Raw genomic sequence first — 23305 nt, 5'->3', positions numbered from 1 at the left:
ACTTATATAATGTAATAATTTAAAACAACTCCCCTTCGAAGTCCGAAAACGTCTTTGGCAACTCGCGTGCCCCGCCGAATACTTGGGTCTTTATTTGTTTTTTATTATTTTATTATGGGCGCCCGACAGCCGATTTTACCTGAAAGAATGCGAAATTTCGCCGTGACGCTGTAATATATATATTTTATGTAATAATAATATCAAGAACATTATTAATTTTAATGCTCCCCACGCAACTTTTTTATAGCCCGATCGACCTCAGTGCTCGGGTTTTATATTTTATTGGACAGCCAGCGGAGTCATTAAAACGCTTAAGTATAATAATATAGTTATTACCGACCATAACTTGTCACCTTGTATAATTAAAAAGAAAGTTAAGGACCAATTTGAATTAATTTACCGGCACCTATTTACGGCATGTACGTACAATGGTATTTTTATAATATGTAAAAAAAATTCCCACGTTTTGTATAGTTGAGAGAGAGGGGTGACAATTCACTTGAAACCAAAATATCGTGGTATGCTTCGAAGTGATACATTTGTTTTTTTTTTTTTATTAAAAAACTACATTTTGTAAAAGTATCTTACCTAATTTCCATACAAGCTGGTTTTTAAAAGTTGCACACTTGTCAGTTGATGTTTTTTCTTTTGTTTTCTCGGTATATTATTTTGTACGTATCTTTTCGCTTCGTCCTTTACCCAAAAAACTATTCACTCGTTGAAAACCTGCAGTTATTTTTACTAATATTTTTTTTTTTTTTTTAGAAATTTATGTATTTAAGTAAAGAGCCACAGTGTAGTGGTCGTTAACAATCGTACTGCCTTGGTATATATAACGCATGTTTTACACGTTTTTTATGTGAATGACGTCGCACGATTTCCTGTTGTCTCTTGCATATGTCCAACGGTCGCCCGCGGGTATCACAATACATCTAATGATATTAATATAATATTATATCGGTACACGTTAATCTCCCACACGTGAAAACAACCCGCTATCTGGATGTTTACCAAATACCAACAGCTGATATTCGCTAAATCGTCAACCGTCACCGATCCAGTCACGAGCCACGTCGGGACAATGTGTTTTTCTTTTGTAGTTTTTCGCCCATTAAACGAAATGTTGTTTTAAAAGTCGTCTAGATCCTAAACAGACGAGAAAATAATATAATAAGACGTTTGTGAAATCTTGTCTGCTTCAAATGTCTATTTAAATTGACGACGGTGCAGTCGAAAAGAGCGCAGTTTTATTTTAACTACATGAAATTACATAGCGAGCACACGTTATATTTTGTCTATTGCCAAAGCTTAAAAGAGCACACTCTGCGGTCATCAGTCAATTTTCTTTATTCGATCGAAAAATTTAAAATTTAAAAATTAAGTTAAAGTATATACAATTATAGTCTATAGAAAGAGCAAAAAGTCACCATATATGATCAATGTTGTTCATTTTTTTTTTTATTGCAAATTAGCGTATGTCAACTATTATATAGTACTTTGAATGTCGGTTATTATTACTATACGTAGACTATGGTCCAGTGTAGTTGAGCGCGTGCTGGAGGAAACTGGACGTAAAAAATAACTAGGGAAATAGAAGATGTATTTATATGTTATATTATGTATTTATATAAATTGTTTGGTTAAAATCGTAGGATTGGCTCCTCGCGTCAGTCCAAACTGGAACTGCGAAAAAGTTTTCCCAAAAGTCTTGCGCTTCGTTTGTAGTTATACTTTGAGCATGTATATACCAAATGCATGCCGAAGCATTTTGCTAATTTCCCAGAAATATATAACTGGAAAAACCGGACGCGAAAATCATTCGTTTAGGGTTTTCCCGAGTCGAAGCGACCGAGCACAAGCTGCTCGTGAAGCTTGATTGCCGTACGACGCATTCCGCCGGTCGTGACGGCACAGAAACTTTATAATTATTATATCCCGGACCAGATATATATATATATATATATATATATGTATATAAATGGTTTTCGATTGCCGAAACTATAATTTCCCTTTTCCAGTAAACTTTTCTCCGCCGGTTTTAATAATATTTCCCTCTTAATTATTATAGTTTTTCGGTGTTTTGCACCCCGTTTCGGTCTTATCCCGCGTGCGTGTCTTACCTACTTCTTTCTCGACGGGTATACTTGAGCTCACGTGGGCCGGCACCAGCTAGATCCCAATCTCGTCGTCTGGATTTTAATTGAATACAATAACAATGTGATATTATTATTATTATTACCATTACAGTGGGCGAACGTGAGCGCGATACTTTAAATCGCTCCGGCTAATTGCGCGTTTAATTACCGTCTATATACCGCCGTCGCTCTTAAGTCGTCCCCTACCGCAAGCGGTAACTTGGAAAAAGTGATCGTCGCACGAACTGTAATCCGACGCAGCTCGTACACGGATCGAATACGTCCCGAAGGAAAAATATATTTATAAAAAAAGAACAACCGCGCAAAACACACACAAAAAAAAAAAAATAACAAGAACTCGAATGATCGCTGTACAGAACACATTGTTGTGTGTACATAATGCCAAACCCGCGCCAAAGACCTTAAATCGTTATATTCCATTAGTAGAGATGTCATCGGCAGTGACATGGTGGTTAATGTAAGAAAACAACGACGAGGAGGTCGTCTTCTCCTCCAGCACGGGGTGCCCCTACCCTTCACCGTGGGCCGCACGGCCCTCTTAAAGTTTCCCCCACGGATGACTACGTAATACCTCTGCCGTATAATTCGTACACGGTACGATAAACATTATATATAACGTATAATATAATGTTATTATATACACACCAAAAAGGGTATGCTACTGATGACTCGTCGTCGTCGTCACGGTCTTTCCGCAACAGCTTCCTCTGTACTGTTATTATTATTATTATACATATTGTACACTTAATATTTTATATTCTTTTATACTAATATTTGTCGTCGTCATCATCATCATCATCGTGATTATCGTTTTGATATTTATTTTTGCGTGTAATATATTACAGCAATGGCAACTAAAAAGATTCCAAGTACTAAGTTTATAGAAACATGCATGTGGAGAAAAGATCACCTAAAGAGTAAAAAGCTATTGTAGTGTTTACACATTTCCCCAATATATTCCAAGTTGTCGTTTACAGTTGTGTGTCAGTGTGTACATTGTACTGACAACCTTCGACGTTGCATTAGCGTTATGAATTTTATGTTAATCCGAAAGCTCGTGCGATGACTTAGTTTTTTTATTTTTTTATGATGGCCTCAAAATGTCGTGTGCGGACGTATTCATGTGTATACATATTATATGTATACATTTCTTATATTATATAGTTGTGGACTGTGGTCGCCAAGTCCATAATCGCGACGGTTTCGCGGCTGAACGAGGCGAAAACCCATTTGTTTTTGGATATTCCCAAAAGCTCTAAGCGGGAAAACTGCGACAACGAAATCACATTTTATAGAATATATGTATAACAAGTACACATACAAACCTATATCTGAATTACACACTTATATGCGATCACCGGGATTCAATTGATTACGAAAGTCATCGCCATTGGTGGTGGTCGAAAACAATTTCCACGTTTTCAATTTGAAGACTAGATTTTTTCTTATTGCCAAAGCACCAATAGACGAACTCAACACCAGGATTTATATAATATATTTATAGTAATCCTTGATATTTTTGTCCTCGAACCGGATTGTACAATAAAAAAAAGTAGATAAATAACAAGTAGTAATGGCATCTGTTGGCGTTCAGTCATGTGATTTAAAAGATTTTGTAAAATCAATCGTATGCATCCAATATTTTTATAGAAATACAAATTGACCAAAAACATTTTTTTCGTTGAAATTATACACAACAAGAGCGATTGAAAAACATAACAATCACACTATTTTTATTTAATTTTGTTTTAAAGCTAAAATGCGTAAATAAAACAAATACATTTTTGTTTTAGCAGATTACAGTAGACTTACATTTTGAAAGGGTTTGTTTATTGCAAAATGGGACATTTTCATCGTACAAATCTAAACATTTTTATTAAGAAATTAAATTTAAAAAAAAATCCATTAAAATGTAATTTTTAGATGGTATATTAAAAACTTGTAGTGTTAACAGTACATTTAAAAAATTATCTTATAATTGTTTTTTTCACAATGGTTTTGGTTCTTGTTACAAAAAATGTTCGAATCTTGTTGTTATTCAGTGTTGTCATAGTTATAACGCGTTAACTCAGTGAAAAACATAGTTTTGAAAATCCATCGTCCCCTTCCGATTCGAGCACCGATTTCAATCCAAAAATGATATCCGCCAAATTGGGGTGCGACGAGGGAGTGAGACGATTTATCTATCAGTTCACTTATTTCAACCGACCCCAATGCAACATTAACCCAAACAGTGCTTTCAGCATTCTTATTAGTGATCTTTATCCCGGTCGTTTGGTTTGAGTTATAATTTCTACACACAAATCGGTAACGCAATAGACAGCGCTTTTTTTTTTTATCTTCCACGAATGTCGTTTCTGGCAATTAAGTCTTTAATCGGTGACGCACACGCATAAAACGACTTCGGTCTATATTATAATATTTACGTGAGAACGTTTAACCCGAGCTCGCGCGTGTACCTAACCATATTCTATGTAATATGTGTTAAATTTAATTCTATAATATTTAACATGTTGTCATGTGTATCCGGACGCTTTTCAATGTAGAAATCGGCCACGTAACGCTTTTGTATGGCTATATAGTTGGTTGAGAGGTGTATACGTTGTGTACGGTTGACGGTAAATTACAATTGATCGCCGCAGAACCCTTAACACAAAAGGGCAGTCGTATCTATAATCCCCTCGACACGGCGACCCTTTAAATCAGGGTTTTCGGAATCTCCGGGTCCTGGCCGCGGGTCGGACGAAGGGGGAGGGGTAAGGGGAGCAGTGGTTAATGCGAACCGTGTGACACACTAAATTAACGATAAACTGGCTGTTCTTTTTTTTTTTTTTTAATTGGTTTGTTTTTAAACGTACGTCTTTATCGAAGCGGTCGCGGGTCGGATTTATTTCTTTTAAATTATTACGGTAGACGTTTTAATAGCGATTACAAATGAAAAAAAAATGAATACATTATTGTATATACTTACTACACCGGTATTGCGATGGCTTACAATAATAACAATAACAATAATTAAAAAAAAAAACATTAATGTATACAATTATGTACAAAAAATCAATTCGGTATTCGTTTTATCCGTTCAGTGGCTCTGTATGTTGAGCGCAGTTATCAGTGGTCAAAGAGTCGGTTCAGGGTCGGCCTTGGCGAGTCAGATGACCAAGCTTCCTATATGGCCTCCGCACCCGTTCAAAACCATAACAGCTTTATTTTAATCATCGAAAGCCGCTCGAAAAACTCTCTCAATTTTTGAATAATAACGTTTCGAATTACGCCCGGCTACTAATTTTGCTGACACGAGTTGGGAAAAGTTTTTAATAAGATAAATAATTTGACGAACAATGATTTATTTATGAACTGTGTGAACATCAGTATAATTTGTAATCGCATCTCTACAAATTAAACATAATTTATGTGTTTATTATTTATAAATTAAACAATTATCTAGGATAATTTCTAATTTATTTTGATTAATTTATAAATCACATAATAAATAATCACAAAAAAAGTATCATATTTGTATAAATTAAATTAATTATTTTCGATAGTATTTTTTGTATGATTAATTTTGGTGGTTTTAATTTTTGTCTATTATCTGAACGAAAAAATAGTTTAACACTTTTCAATAAATAATAAATAAAATATAAAAGATAAGAAATAACGAACAAATTTGAAATTTCTGATAAATAATATTGAATAATAAAATTATATTTGATTTATAATTTTATCTAGATAAACAGTTATTCTAATGCTGCTCAACTTTGTTGTCTGGGTCTTGTGCTAAGAGCACGTTTGGCGGAATAAATAATTTTAAATTGTACGAAACGGGGCTTTGACACCAATTAACCCGAAACCGAGTCAAAACCCCCAAACCGTAATAGTAAGCGATAGTAACCTAACCTAACCAGCCACACGGTTTTAACGTCTTATTAGTTATTACCCCAGTTTAACCTTAACCTTAACTATTACTACTTGGAGGGGTGGGAGGGCTCGGTCAAAGTTTTAAAAATTAACATTTTCCTTTTGTATTGGCTTGCAAACATATATTTCTGTATAGAGAGAGATAAACGGTCGGGTGAAAGAGAATTAGGTGTATGCGCAATTTCCGCACGTCACACACGATTATTACCTCGGCGATTATTCCATTGGGTTAACACAACAGCGGCGGCGGAGGAGGATTTAATATTATAATACTCACCGTCGTTTATACATGCGTTTAATCTAATTTGAGCTCTTTCTCTCGCTCTCTCTCGACTATCCCGCGTTACCGCCGTGTGTGACTATATACCGTGTGTTTGTGCGTACCGTGTAATGTGTATATAATATAATAATACACACCGTAGCACGTGTGGCCAAACACGGATTTACGTGCGGGACCTGTTATACAGTTTAACACCGCGGATTGAACTAGCAGAAGCGGCGGCGGCGGCCTACACACACGGTTTATGTCGTCGCCATGTCGCCCCGTGGGCCCGAATGGGTGTGTGTGACCGTCGCTGTACCAGGATAGGATATATTTTGCTGTATATAGAGGACTATACGGTCCCGACAGGAAGCTGTGGACAGATAATATTATACGATACGCGCGGTACACGTTAATGTACGCCCTTGATTATAACGCATTACACACACGACTGTCTGTTTTATTAAACGTGTATAAGCTCCTAGGACACGTTAAAACTAATGCATAATATATATATATATATATATTACATAAATAGTATGTAGCGTAATCTGTTTTATTGATTATAATATTATTATACTTTAAACGCATTTGGGCTATTGAACCCTTAAACGCGCGCGTCGTGCCTAGTGCCCACGCACAACACTGTTTTTAGAAGAATGAATAATTTCTTGGGTAAAACGTAGTAAAGGTATTCTCGTCTACAAGCCACTAGACCTGGTGTCTATAGAGGACGCATATCTTTTTTTTTTCATTGCAAAAAAATGTCCGATGAGTTAGAAACCTTTGAAATTCTTTAAACCTAATTGTCCTATAGCAACACAGTTTTTAATAATATCTAAGAAAAAAAAACACCCACGTCAAAATTTTAATAAAGTCTCCATACGTTTTTTATAATATTGTTTATTTTGATTTTACTTCAAGTTAAAACTGTTAAGTCTCTCGGAAAAGTGCGTTTCTCGAGATTTTTGTTAGTACCAAAAAAGGTGTACAAGTAATTGGTTTTGTAGTACAGTTTAAAACAATCATTAAATATTAATGTGGTTTTCTATTTGAAATGTTGTTATTGTTATATTCATAGACATTAATATATGAATTACATAACTTAATAGAAAATTTATCTATAAATAAATAAATATTAATATATAAATAAACCCTATCAATTAGCCCGCCAATATATATATAGTCGAGTTACGGTTTATGAAGAATCGTTTTTTACTAATTTTACAGAGAATTTAAAAGTTTATTGGTCAAAATATAGTACCAATTTTGACCAATTAAGTTTTTCCTAAATTACTAATTATAATAAGGGTTTTTTAAAAAAGCTTTTATTGTTTCATAAACGAGTTACCGAGTCGATTCCGAGGTATTAAATTTTGTGTTCGCCACGTTTAAAACATAGAGTTTCCGGTACTCGCATTTGTATTTTACAGTATTTATGTTTTAAGCCCGACGAAACCTCTAGGGTGTGGGGTATACTTGTACGGCAGCTGTTCACCGCTCGCGCCTCGTTTGATGTTAATTATTGTTATACGCGGGAGCAGTTTAATTAATTATTTTAATTTTCATTGAAATACTTGAAAAAAGACCGCACACGGTGTTCCGTTGTATAGTTATTTGTGGTTACTGTACGGTTATTTCGAAAATGGCGTAGTATAAAAACTGAAAACTGCTTTTCTTCAACACTTTTACTTCATAGGAATAGCTATATTAAATAGTATTTGAACCTGAAAGACAAAAGTGGTAAGAACCGAAATGTTTCAGCCTTATAGTTTAAATTTAAATGATTTGTTATAATAACTTGCTTTATAGAGTTAAAACTTTATAGACTGATAAAAGTTGTGTACGTTGTTTAATATAATTAAAACACCATTAACGTCTAATGTGGGGCGCACCACACGTTAAATGATAAAGTGGTCAGTATCATCATAATATCAAAATTATATGAGTACGTGTCTAAAGCACCAAACGCACCGATTTACCTACTAAATGTTAAAAGACATTAGCCGAAAGTACTTTGTGTGGCGTTGGTATGTTTTTTTTTTTGGGGGGGGGGCTTTTATACATAATTATATATCATTAAGCCGTATTATATAGTAGTTTGTAAGTTTATTTTAGATTAGGGGACTATAACGCCGGTGCCAACTTCTTCGAGCTCGATTTTCTTTGCTGGACTTGTAATAATTATTATTCATACTTTGTGTTGTAAGTAAAGTATGTAGTGTATAAATATATTTTTTTGCAATTATGTTTTTAACGATTGATGGGAGACCAGTGTATTATAATAATTATTAGTCTTATGTAAAAATGTAACGCGTTCATTGCGGTTTTTTTTTTAAATTTATTTTAAAACCTTGAGAGAAAATACAAAAATATACACTCACCGCGCGCGCGTGTGACTATTTTTCTAATAAATTATACAAAGCTTGAAAAAAAAAATATATAATATCAAAAAGCGTATCCACTACATTGTCATTTGTGTCAGTCGGTTTGCCAACGTTCCTAATGTGTGTTTGTGTGTGTTGTTTGTATAATATCGGTTGGTTTTACACGTGTCACGACCGCGGTACGATACGTTAAAATTAAGAATGTCCGACCGGGTTCATTAGCATATCATCATTACACACATGCAGTGCATTAATCGCTATAGTGTAATGTTTTATTATAGCAGTGTATATAGTGTCAACTACTCGCGCGTCCTCCTCCAACATTCCGCCGTGCAGATAGACGCTCAGCTCCATTTGTATATATTCGCCCCGGACTGGTGACGGACAGGTGTAATGCTGTAGAAAATTGTATTCTTTACATTCTTCATGTATATAAACATTATTTTGCGTCGTCGGTTATAAAAAAAAAAAAACCAACACGGACAAGAAGAATCCATATTATACACTCGCGGCGACCTAACGCCCGCCGTCGTCGTAGTTTGCCCTGTATACCCTCCTTCGGTCCCGCGCTTTCCCTATTCGGCCGCCGTGCCATCTCCTAGAGAGACATCATTACTCATCCGGTCTCCCCGGTTAAAAGGGCACTTTTCCGGAATCCCGAACGATTTGTTTTCTCGAGTGCCGAACATTAAAAAAAAAAAAAACAACCCATCGACGGCAGCCGCCTCCACCGCCCCCTAAGAGTAATAAAAATTCGGATTTTCCGTCGTGCACCTCGAATTTTTTTTTTGTTACCCCGATGATAACCCCCCCCCCCCCCACAACACACAAGCCCAAAGTGCTTCACAAAGTGCAACTAATACGCATAGTAAAAACGGCGGCGTTAACTTCCTCTCTTTTACGAATTTATTCACGTCCCAACGACTTCCGAAAGGAGTCCGTACACAGTACACGCTACATTTGACGTTATTAAAATAATTTACGGAAAAACAGAGCGGGGAGAAGGGGTTGTGAGCTCCCGGTGGGGAGCTGAGAGGAGCGAGGGGGGGGACCCGATAGAAATTATACCCGACGTTTCAATATCTCACGGTTGAATGTGTATATGTGCTCTCGGCGAACGTCTCTCCTCTCTCTCTCTCTCTCTCTCACCGTCGATTTATTTATTATTATTTTTTGCCGTTCCTTCATCCGCGCTCGCCGTTGAAACATTCGGCATTACCATAATACATATATTTTGTATTTTTCACTCTTTCCGTTTGTATACAGTATACATTATAAATATATATACACATAATACTCACGTTCACTTTTCACATCGTTTTTTCACGATACCACTCGGAAACAATAATAATATCGGATTAGCTTCATAAATAATAATAATATTTATAAATATACACTGTTGTATACCTCCTCCCGACTCTCGTCCTCGTCGTCGTCGAATGTATCAAATCCCGGCCGTATATTCTATACAAGTTGATTATATGTGTATGTATATAATAGGCGCGCCGCTATCCGGGCTCCTCTTGTTATTGTTATGTGCGCAAAAATAGATGTGTAATAAACGGATCGAAGAATACATTGAAAATATATAAAGGAAAACAGCACCAAAAAAAAAAAATAAGCTTTCCCGCACGCACGCATATTGTCCCAAGCCAAAAATCCTGCAGGACTTTTCGGATGTTTCCGGAGTACCGCCGGATGACACATCCTGTCCGAAGAATTCTATGCACATCCATCTATACCTTTTTCCGCAGTCGCCCCCGCCCCTTCCAGCAGTTATTCCACCCGAAAAAGTATCTTTCGACAACACAATGCGACATCGACGACGCCCTAGCCGAGCCCATTGTTATGGTAATTAACCTTCGATTTTCGTCGGATTTCCGTCACCCGCCGCCGCCACGTGGCTCGTAATAGATTTTTTTCCCGTCCCACTCTTCCCCATGTCCTCCGGCAAAACGATCCTATCTATACTATAATATAAATTCCCATCGTTGACAAATGCGCGCACGATATATTTTTGTTTGCCCCCCAAAAAAAAGAGAACGAAACCTTCTAGATTTCCCTAAAAATAGGTCGCGCCGTCGTATGACTTGTGTGTGTGTGTGTGTGTGTGCGTATACAATCGAAAATACCGTGTATACGTCTATAATGTTATTATTATGAAAATATAATGTTATATTTTATGTGCATTTTCGGTACACACATTAGGGCGGGTCGTCGTGGCAGGTTCACCGTCGCCGTAGACTTCTATTGTTGTTAATCACGTTAATGCACGCGGCCGCCAAGTCTTTTTTGACTTGCCGAGTCCAGCACCCCCCCCCCCCCTCCCAGCCGTATTTATGCGCGTTCTAGGGGAGGGTATTTTTTTTGTGCGTCCCGGATATTTCGCATCGTTGGATAATCCCCGACGCCGTCCGTCAAATTATCGCTGCACGCCCCGGCCCCGGATCGAGTAATCCACTTAAAAACGACCTCCTGTCGACCGCCGCCGCCGCCTATCCACGTACACTTCACGTCGTGTATGTACGCGTGCCTGTCCGGACCATATACCGATTCTCGAAAACGCCTTTGGAAAGAACAAAAAGAAAATCCCCCAGAACTCCCGTCGCGCCCGGAAACCCTTTGCCCGCGCAGTTTCTTTGACCGTTCCTCGTGTGTGGTCGGATCGCGATCGCCAATTGGCGTTTGCACGCGACATATGCTTCGGTCATTCGTACACGAGATGTAAGAAAGAAAAAAAAAAATGAAGCATTAACGCAAACCGTTTACCAGAAAGCAGAAACGTGGTCTCTAAACAAACAACGATGTTGATGTTATTATTTAAAATATCATAAAAATACGATTTAAAGTTAACCGTGCTATTTTGATTGTTAATAGTTTGCGCAGTTTCTTGGGAAGAACGATTTCGAAAGGTCATAGTTATGTAGGGAATATTTTAAAGTTGATTTTTTTTGTTACTAGTTGCTTTGATCTAGATCCTAGGAGTTGATTGAGGCATATATAATTATATAAACTAACTGAATCATTTTAGAGCTGTTTAATTCAACATTTTATTTAACCATTTCTTAGAAATTTAGAATATTATATGAGACGGTACACTCATATACAAAAAATGTGACAACGAAATGTTTGTAGTTGACTAAACTGAAAATTTAGTTAACTTAATGTTGGATAGAGTCAATTTTATAAATATTTGGTTTTCACTTAAACAATCAATTTTTTTTCCTGTGAAGTTTCCCCTTATATTTGGAGATCAAATGCGGTCATAAGAGTATGAAAGTATTTGGGGTATAAAATGGAGTTATGAGTTTTTACCAATAGCAATTAGGAAAAATGATTAAGAAGAGAGTATTCGTGGCTATATTTGAACAGGTGTTTAAAGAGTTATGCTACGATCTTTGTAATCGGTTCTACGCACATAACTTAATAATTTGGCTTACTATTTTGTGCAAAATACGGTATAATAACACATACATGGAGGGATATGCTTTTGATGTATTCATATAAAAAAAAATATATATATCAATAAAACACCATTTCTACTACACGGAAACAGTTTTCGCGGCCGCCACGTGCAGTGTACAAAATTGCAGTAAGAGCAATAAATTATATTATAATTTTGTTATACCCGGCGGTAAAATATGAACGACTGTTTTTATTTTATTTTTTCTAAAGGGAAACTCGTGTATATAAATGCGAAAACTAACGGTTGACTGTCGGTCGTGTGTGCGTTGCTTGTAGATCAAAGATTTCAATGATATGTAATAGTGAATTAATTTTATTAATGGTTTCTTATTTAAAAAAAAATATATATATTGAGGGGAATGCTAAAAGTTGAATTATTGTTAACTAAATAAAATTGATTTTTGTCGACCGATAACCGTTTTTATACGGGGACGTCTTAAGTCTTATGGAATTAACTGAAAGTGATAAAAAAACACTTAGTTTTATGTAAATCTGTACATGGACCATGGTAAAAATCATTAATATTCAATAAATATCACTACATAAGGAAAACATATGTTCATAATAACGTTATTGTGGTACAATATCGTTGTAAAACTGTGCTTAGATCGACTTTGAAGCTAAAATGCAGTTTAAGTTGGTTGACCGCGTTACCGTTTGCCCTATTTGTTTAAAGATTTTAAATTCTCTATATTACACAGACGTGCAAAGTTTTTAACATGCATATTAAGTACAGTACAGCGTGTTCAAAATCAAAAGCCGTTTAGGAAAGGGTATTACAAGCTCAATTCCGTGGGATGTAAGCGTTAAAGGCAATAAAAGGCGTTAAGCACCTGAACTGCGAGCATAATATATTATCTATATACATAAATATTATACATTATTATTAGTTTACTTTACAACAGTGTGTGTGGATGTATTATTATCATCGTTATCGTTATTTATCCGTCTTAACGTGCGGCGGCGTTGTTGTCATTGTTTTTATAGACGCGTTCTCTATATCATAATGATAATAATAATAATATACGTGGGAGAGTAAGTGTGTACAGTGTGCGGTGAAGGAATAATGTAACGATATTGGCCCGAAGGAAATCTTTAGGTCCGATGCGCCGGCACGCTTGTCCATATATCGCCCGTGTATATTATTATATACGAAGAGCTATTCCCAAAAATGTTATTATAGCCTCTACTCAACCCCCTCCCCACCGTCGATACATGTAATGGCGGAGGCCACGTGACATTTTTTTCTCCTATCGCCCATAGATAGTAGTATTATGATTATTATTATTATTATTATCGTGCCGCCGCCGTCACCGTGGCGCTATATTCATTCCGCTGAAAGCTATTGGGGAAAAATTCGTTGCCGCGGATTACCCAGATGATCTATATTCTATAAGAACCATGTACGATGCGCCTTGCTCCTCAGGACGCTGTATTATCGTTGTACGCACAGTCGCCATAAGGAAAAAGGCAAAAAAAAAAACCGTTATCGCCAATTTTGTACCCGTCAAATGTCGTCTTAACGAAAGTGTCTTGATAAAACTCATTGACGCGGTTACTGTGGTTAGGTTATTATTGAAACCTGCTTCCATTTAACCTATCATTGAAACTCTGATAACTCTATTCGTAGAGTGACTATAAACAGGTTAATTATGGTGCTCCGACAGAAAGTCTTCAAACGAAATGTACTTAAAAATTCGGTCAACACGACTATGTCCACTTATAGTTTGAATTCGTCTAATATTTGAGTTTTTTATTAAAAGTAATTTATTACATATTTTTAGCTTTCTTAGTGCATTTTTGTGTGTATTATGCATAATGTATTACATTTTTATATCCTAACTAATCTGAAAAGATTTGAGGTAGAAAACATTTTATTTATAAGAGTATAAATCTTAAGACGTTTTTTCTTTTGTGATAGTTTAATGTATAACTCATTAAGATACTGCATTGAGTAAGGACATATATATCTGACTGAAGTCCTGATCCGGGGTGTAATTAGCCAATACAATTTATTGAGCTATCAATATTTTATAATTGAAAATAGTGCTAGTATCTCTGTTTTAATTCTTCTCTGCCCAATCCAGTCCACCTCTAGGCTCTACGAATATACGTTTTGTTTTACCGCTAGTATAACACAATATATTTTATATTATTATTTTAATAAGTAGACCTTTTTTGCATAGTGTACTATGAAGTATGAAACGACGAGAGCGATTAGAATACTTTATATTATGTAAACGCGATGCAACTTGAGTAGTCGATGACTTTCGGATTCGAAGTAATCCATCATCGCTTTTTTGTAAATAATAAAGTCTATAACGATAAATAATCCGGTCGGACATCGGCGTGTGTGCTATTTGATCCGATCGTCACGTCATATACATAACATTATTATTCTCGAACCGTCACGAGTAATTTTTTTTTATTGGGAGGGAGGGGGTCCGATGGGTGAGGGGCGGAGTGGCATCCCACACGTTTTAATCGCAATTTTAGCGTTTCGCACAAATAACGGGCGTATCGGCCGACCGAAACGGTTTGTGCCTGAGTTGTGTTTTTTTTTAATTTGTATTATTGTTACACTGTACACGTACATTTCGCAGTGGCCGCTATAATGGTGACATAATAACGACGGGTGCACGTAAACACGTGTAATTTATATACGTGCCAGAGACCTATAGGGAAAGGAGAATGGGACGGACAAATAAATTTCGGAAAAACCGACGGCAATTTTTCATCCCCCTCCAAAAAGGCTGGACGCACTTAATTTGTATACTCTGTAGTTTTTTTTTTGTTTTTTTACCAACGCTCATCCCCCGATTAGTGTCACACGTACGTTTTGTTCTCGCGTTCAGCCGTGCTGTATGTGTTTTGTTGGAATATAATATGTATATATAAAATTATATACATAATATATTGTACACGTTACACATACTCACCGGGACACGACGCATAAGTCATAGGCACACACGCGACTGCAACGAACGGGAGCGATATATTATAAAAAAAAAAAATTAAAAAAATGTGTGTGTGTGTGTGTATAACCTTTTATTGTTGTCTGTTGACCGCCGGGCGCAATTTTGTTTTACATAAGGCTATACAATACAATATAGGTGAGGATTGTTATTATAATATGTGTATATATTTTTATTATCCCGTGCACACAAGGTTCAATCCCAGGGAATAATAATAATAAAAACATTCCACCGCGACTCGACAAACGACAGTTCGCCCTTATAGCAAATGCAATAATATTTTATTTTTGTAAAAAGAAAGTTTTCTATCTATACATGTATTATAATATTGTTATTATATTACTGCGGGGTCGGCGTGTGTCCCATACGCGAATCTCTGGGCCCGGCGCGCCGTTCACACAATGGCCGACCTAATGTCAAAACTCTCCTATCTCCGGACCCGACTTTTGCGTTGTTCACAAAATCACAATTCCGTCGAGTTTGTCCGTGTTTGTCCCGGCACTGCTGCAAATCAAAACTGTTTATTCACGGACTGGCCGGGCAAATGGGCAAAGTGAAGAAGGGTGCCACTAAAAAGGTGACGATATCCTTTTGTAAGGTATCGGGGGCTCGGATTGCGGCGTTTATTGATAAAAACGGGTTGGCCTTCTCCGTATAATAATTATATATACGGATGGTCGGATGCCTGCAGGGGGGAAGCCATCTGTCGTCGCGCTGTGCAGAGAACATAATATACATGTATAGCTGCCATGACGCCGGTGGTGCGTACGCTCGTGTGTCATTAGCGTGTGCAGAAGAAAAACAACGGCGGCGGGGTTGATTGGTTTCGGATGGATTGACATGATTGCTAATTCGACGGCAACTCGCCCCGTGCCCCCTACCACCCCTTTCTTCGGTAACTGCAGCTCATCCCGACCCCGTGTTCGGTATAACATATATATCATACCGAGAGGAGAGGGAACCCTTTCAATACCTTTGCCGACTTAATTACTACGCTCATCAGCGGCGCACATGTAACCCCGTTTTTGTTAAAATACTATTATTTTATAAACGGTATAATATAATAATTTACAAAACAATAATAATAAAACGATTTAAAGGTGTGTGCTTTATATCGTGCTAGCGGTCGACGGCCGTCCATAAATCCCGGTCCCCATATAATAGTAATATACCATGCCGGATATTGTACATAATAATAATATTGTTATCAATGACAATACATTGAACCGAGCATAGATGTATAATGATATATTTATAACCGCCTACCATTTTTATAAATATATTACATATATACGTAGTACTCCATATAATAGTTTAAGTGCTCGCGCCTTACACATATATACACAATCTGGGAATGTATGAAATATCGCCTGTGAAATGACGGGGCCCGTCGTCGGTGAGAGGGTCACTTAACTTAATGTACCAAAAGAGTTTTTCCGCAGGGAGAGCGGGAATGGGGACGAGGTAAACAAGCTACAAGCCAGGGATAAGAGGAGGAGGTGTAGTGCAGGAAAGCCAAAGGTGGACCTCGACGAAAGGAGGGCCGTCTGCCCATAAATTCGGTTTCGTCCCTTTCTACACAGCGCATTCGTCTGCCGTTACTAATTTAAAATATGATTTATGTGCGTGCCAGTGGTAGTGGAAGTGGTGGTAGCAGTCGTAGCATAGTAGTTAAGGCACAGGACGATTTCGCTTTTTCTTTTTATTGCTCCGTGTATACCCTCCAGCGTCCGAACCGACGACGGGTATCGATACTATTTATCTGTATCCGAAATATAATCATATATATTGTTATAACCTATAAAAGTGTTTCGGCTTGATTAAAGATTATAAGCGGAATACGGCCGCCCATCTTCCTCCCCCCTACAATCAATTTCACCCCCCATTGTTATTATCGTTTTTATTTATTGCTCACAATAATTCTACGAGCATCTTGTGTATTACAAGATTTTTTTCTTTGGTAATTATTTTTTAATTCTTTTATATTTTGTCTTTGCAGTGGAAACCGACTGTGACATCGTTGGAGGTCATCTGCAGGACATGACGCTGTGCGAACAGGACGACGAACTCATCATCAACCCGGACACCAATCACAATCATCAGCCCCTGTTGTCGTTGTCGGTCGACGATTCCGGTATCAAAGGGCAGCAGCAAAAGCAACATCACGATGACGGTTTACGTAGAAGAACCGCGTCGGCAGAAGACAGTAACACCAAAGATTCGTCAACGGTAAGTTAAATACAACCAAGACAAAAGCGAATTAAAGAAAATGTGTTCAAGTACAATAAATGTAACCGATATTCAGTTATGAATTGCATACATGATATGTCCTCTATCTAGAATATGGTTCCTAGGAACCTTCACCCTTAAATACACGTGGTAAGCGCCAGTGGATTTAACGTGGTTCTACAATTCCTAAATCCTGACAAAAACACCCGGATTCGAAAATGAGTTTCGTCTTTAAAAAATACAATATGCGTTTCTATAATATTGATTATAGAATTTTGTCGGTCTTACGGTGGCAGTATATTCATTAGTCAGACTATAGACTACAGTATAGATATAGTGTATACTAACCTCCATTTATTAAAGTTTGGTGTAAAATTGACAGTTTAATCACCCGATATCCCTGTGGTTAGGGGAGAAAGAATTCTACCAAGGGCTTCACACCTGTCGTAAAAGGCGACTTAAGTGACGTAGAGCCCTCCGACAAGTAGCCTTTCTGACTGGTCACTTCGTCTTGTGACACACCTTCTCCGGCCCGTAATTAGCACCCAGTGCTACTAGTCGGTCCGCAGTCGTAGGGGATCCCTTCGGGGCGAACCACTAAAGCCAAGGAACATTAGTTAAATCACCCGACTAACGTCCAAATTCATTTTGTGCGGACTTTTAAGCTAAAATGTGAAGGTTTCTTCGAACGTTAAACTACATTTTGTGTACCAACAAGTAATCACAGCGTATAACTAAACGCTCTTCTCGATCGTCATTTCTAGAGAAATTAATTACATTTTGAATTTCTTCCAAACTCAAAATATAACATCTCAGGTTCTATTTAAAACATTGTTTTGGTCATAAAATATTAGAACGATACGGATAGATTTCGTGTAACATCATTTTCTAAGTATACACATTATATACAACAGATAACATAAACGTAATATGTAAAGTGTATAATTGGTAGGGAAGTAATGCGATATTACGGGATAATGCTATAAAAATTGTCCGTCGACCTTCAAATGCGGAGCAAATAAACATGTAATTAACAATCATCCGCGTTAATAAGGTTAAAAACAGCTCATGAATTAAAAGCCTCGTTGATCCTTCGCCAAAAAGCTTCTTTTTCTCCATTTGAATACGATCACCAAGGGCACAATTTTTTATTAAAGAATAAATTTATAACGTTTAAATTTCTTTTGATCAATCCAATTAAAAAGTGTATACATCATAATATTTTGAAATTTATGTGTACTATAAAAACTAGTGTGATACGTGTTCACACAATTATACGCATTTTTTTCATTATTTCGTAGGGTCTTTAATAAACGTTTAGCGCAATAAATATGTACGGTTTTTGTTTTCGTAAAATTGCACACACTAAAAAGAACGAAAATATTTAATAGTTTAAATGATATATTTAAGCTTTAGGTCCATACTTGTTTTGTTTAGTTATGTATGAACAATGACGAAGTATTGTATGCGGATAATGACGTTTTTTTAAGTGGTACGCGATTACAGAATTAAGAAAATGATTAAAGAAGACGAGTAGAAAAAAATTGGTTGAATGAGATGAAACGAGACACCATAGTGGTATGTGTGGCGGATAATGAGCCATTTAGAATAAAAAGTAAATGGAAGTGGCTAGAGGAAGAAGTGTGTGTGTATGGTGACGTAGTGTGTGACGGATGTGCACGGGATACGGCGTAGAAGATAATAAGAAGTAACAACACAGATAATAATAAGTAGTAGTTTTAAAAATAATATTTTCACGTTATTTTTTTAAATATTATTTTATACTCTGCTGTCTGGAAAGTGTGGCATGGCATTATAATTGTCGGTACTTTTTCTTGAATAACCCCCACTCCCATTGTTAACCTCAATATCCACTTGACTTTGCATTGAGAAGCGATTAATCTATTTTGTTGTTTGTTTGTACACAGGACGAGGAGGGAGTGACAGTTAATTACGGCGGCGATGGAGGAACAACAATTAAGAGTATCGACGGTGAAGGACGGCCCGACGTGACCGAGGAGACGAACGGGATCGAGGACTACGACAAAGGTAAGAAGAAGAAAGAAAGTGGCTTCGCCGACTTTTACACGCCGTGTTTAATAATTCCGTATAATTTATAAATTATACAGAACGCTCCGAAAAACTCCCCGCCTTGATATTAATGGCGGACAATTAAGTGGCTGAAAGGTTTTTTAACGCATCCTTAAGCGCCCACCGTGAGTTATTATCTTCCGAACTCAAAGTGCGCGCTTGTATATAGATCAGAGACGTTGTGAAGTTTATAAGACTTTGTGCCACCGCCGCCCCTTTGGATAGGTACGATCGTTTTATCCGAAGTTTACGGCTAATTAAAAGTCGACGTCTAAATGAGCGGCGATTAATATAATAAGGACCGGTGGGAGAAGACGGGGTGGGGCGGCTTTTGCCGAGGACAAACGACACTGGCAACGGAGTTTTGCAGGCGGAACGATTAATGTTTTTTTTTCTGCTTTCGGTGAGGTTTCTTTTTTGGTTTTTTCTCTCCTCCCTTACATAATATAATGACAAAAGTCAGAACTACCGACGAAAATCTCGTTGCCGAATTTTCCGGCATAAAGTTTTTATAAAACGTCTTTGACAAAACTTCTGAATTTCAACATAAAAAATAATATAATATCCGCGCTTCGCCAAACAAAATTGTTTTTGGACAATTTTTTTCTTTTACTTTATAAACGACCCGAATACACAATAGTACATATCGGTCGTCCGCTACACTATTGTGCAGTATGTATATATATATATATATATATTCATTCGAAAATGTCACATTAACCCACGCGCTCGGAACCATTGAACTCTTGCACGCTTGCTTGTACTACACGGCTCATCTGCACGGGGCGAAGGCCGAAGTAATAATTATGATATACTATTATTTGTCGAAAGCGTTGCAAGCTCCTCAAAGTTTGTGTACAACTTAATCGGGGCAATTCGACCGTTTCTGCGTCACTAGATAATAATATAATATATTGTATTAGTATTTGCCATTTTTAATATAACGATGCTGATTTCTCGGAATTCGCGATATCTTCGCCTCCGGTCGCATCTCCAGAGTGCGATCGCCACCGTTCGGCGGCCTTTATGTACAATCGTTATTGCTGTTGCCTGTTATCTTTATTTTTTTTTTTATAACAGTATATTATATATATACCGCATGGACCTGAGGGGAAAGTATAGAAGCACTGGTCACGCCCAAGTTTCCATTAGGCCCGATGACGAAGATGACGACATAAAAATAAACGCGACGGCCGACCGCGGGAATGCGTCAGCTCTTCAGAGCTTATAACCAGCGTTTTATTGCTGATAACGATAAAAAATATAAACGCCCAAAGACACAGCTTTTGGTTTTGGACTTTTTGTTTTACGGGAAACAGGGCCAACTTTTTTTTCTTTCATTATTTAATTTTCTTCCTTGTTCAATACGATATAGTAACAGCGGCGTATGTAGGTATATATAATTTGGGAGTTTCAGGCGACGAGATTTTAATCAAAATCTTTCCAGTCTTTCTCAAAACATTATTCCGTCCGTACGGTGTGCGTTGATAATTGGAACGAATCGGTGAAACTATAGAATTGAACATGCGGTATTCGTCTTCCCGGGGGAACCATTCGTTACATCGCGGCCGTCCAGACCTTTTGGTCGGGCGAGAACACAACAGCGACTGCGGCGGTCTGTTAACGCCTTATTTGCAGACCTGTGTAAACCGGAGTCATTACCTCTGGCCACTACTAACGGGACACGCAGGACGATCGGTATTGTACCGGGTCAATCTCGGTCAAAACAATCACGGGATAAACAACCTCGCCCCTATCTACCGAACTTCTCTTGCTCATCATTCCCAAGCACTGCTGCATTCGGCCGGCACTTAACGACACTCCGCCGTATCCGGGGCCGCCGATATATATGTGTACGACCGGAGGTGAATCAGCAGATAAGACCCTTCGCTTACAAGTACAACAACAACGACGACGACGACGATGAACACAAATGGACGCGTCGCGATATTATGACTTAACGTTATACATGGTGATAGTATAGATTTGTGCGCGGCCCCTGTGTGTAAAAGGAACTCGGTGCGTGACGAGACGGGGGTAAAAATTAATTTTCTTCTGTAGTATGAAATTATGTATACATGATACACCGCTAAGGCCGGTCGGAGGCTTTTAGCCGGCGTTTCCGGACGGTCAAAGCTGCCAAGGCGTCTTACATGGCGGTATTAACAACGTCTGTCCTAATTGAGTAAATCATTTTTATCGGTCCAAAACGACCCTAGACGACGTTGCGAGCGCAGACCGGTCTTTGGCAAACGCGGACCTATCGGTGGTAGGCGTATCTCCGAGTCGGTGCACGGGGTTCGTGCCATCCCCGACCGGGTTCTTCTTGTACTCGTATGTATAATATAGACTGTATAGCAATAAGATAATAATATGTGTCCTTCCACTCCCCCGTGTCCTCCTCCCCTTGTATATGGCGACTTTGTGTTCCGGATGTTCTTTTTGGCATCGACGGGGCTAATAATTTTCCGGCCAGCAGATAGATAATATACAACACGGCCAAATAGATAGATAGATAGATATCTGCACGGCCGTTTAGACAATAAAAACAAAACGGGTTCGGGGTTCCAGGACCATTTGCAGTTAAGAGATTGAGTGATTATCGCACACATTCGTTGTATATATATATATATGTCAGGATAATAATAATATGTTATATGTTGCTTTATGCGTTGTGTGTTCGACACACACTCGGACATGTGCATTTGAATAATTCGTCGAGACCGATGGAGGAGGCGTACACGGAGGACAATGGTGGATGGAGGGGGGGATTTACGATCTTAAAAACCATAGAATTTTCTGGCAAGTCGTTGTCCGTTTCCTCCTCCTGCTTTCTGCTATACGCATATAATATATTATATTATCATACTTGACTTCACTCTAATAAGGTGTGCGCTGCAAAACGTTGGCCGATTTTTATTGTTTTGTTTCTGTGCCAAAACGTTCTTATGCCGCCGCTGTCCACTATTATTAGTTTGTGTGTGTGCGAAGAGTACTACAACGAGAACAGCAAGTCGTAAGTGCACCGAGTGACGTGTTTTTCACGTGGAAATCGTGACAAACCATCAACGAGCTGTGCGGCGACGGCAGAATTCCTATAGGGCAATATTTGAAATAACAAATTTAAAAACAACTGCGGTTGTTTGAATAATTAAATCGTTCTCGCCGGACGTGTTTTGGACTGATTTCAAAAACACATACACACTCTCAACAAGTCTTAACGATATTATATTGTAACACATATGTGTATAACGTGGTCAATGAAAAAGTGTCCAGACAATGCTCGCAATGATGTTAATAAGCGCCTCCGAACGTCAGCCTATAATAGCCGTCGTTACGCCTAGCTAGTTCACAAGTCATTCGGTACTTAAAAACAATTGGTTCGTTTTAACGAACTCGGAAACGGTGCGATCGCCGTTAAAAAAATTAGGTGACTAAAAAAATAGAAAACCTTGGATATTCTATTCAAGATTCGGATCTTGTGCGGTTTTTATGTCATTCATGGACCTGGGCGGTTACGTTCCCGTTTTCATTTTCCACAATACATACATTGTTCATGCGTTTGAAATAGCTATATCATTGATAAATCAATGGCTATATTAATGCCAAGCTTTACTCCTTTACTAACAACTTTTTTAGACAAGATCAAGCGTGTAATAAAATATTAATTAACGCTCTTCACCATAAAACAAAAATAATTCACCTAGTAGCTTATTCGGTAGCAATGCTATCATCATCGGTGCTTACAATATACTGTTGTGATGATGACTGATGTGACTGATGAAGAAGTATATAAATAAGAGCTCCGTGTATACGCTA

General features: G+C 37.7%; 1 protein-coding gene across 1 annotated transcript in view; it reads left to right on the top strand.

Annotated features, from left to right (window-relative positions):
* LOC126841934 (zinc finger E-box-binding homeobox 1-like) overlaps nucleotides 1–23305 on the top strand; it is a 155444-nt gene that overhangs the window by 75388 nt on the left and 56751 nt on the right. The window contains exons 2-3 of the mRNA XM_050578748.1: nucleotides 17166–17395; nucleotides 19324–19444. Of these exons, the coding sequence (XP_050434705.1) occupies nucleotides 17166–17395; nucleotides 19324–19444 (351 nt within the window). The remainder of the gene's footprint in view (nucleotides 1–17165; nucleotides 17396–19323; nucleotides 19445–23305) is intronic.

The sequence above is a fragment of the Adelges cooleyi genome, unplaced genomic scaffold (genome assembly GCF_023614345.1).
Source record: "Adelges cooleyi isolate 19-005CV unplaced genomic scaffold, UGA_ACOO_1.1 ACOO_flye_CR_arks_rails_tigmint_CR_PRNA_41, whole genome shotgun sequence".
NCBI classification, from domain to species: Eukaryota; Metazoa; Arthropoda; class Insecta; order Hemiptera; family Adelgidae; genus Adelges; species Adelges cooleyi.
The sequence above is the reverse complement of the archived record's forward strand: the minus strand, read 5'-3'. Positions and strand labels throughout refer to the sequence as shown.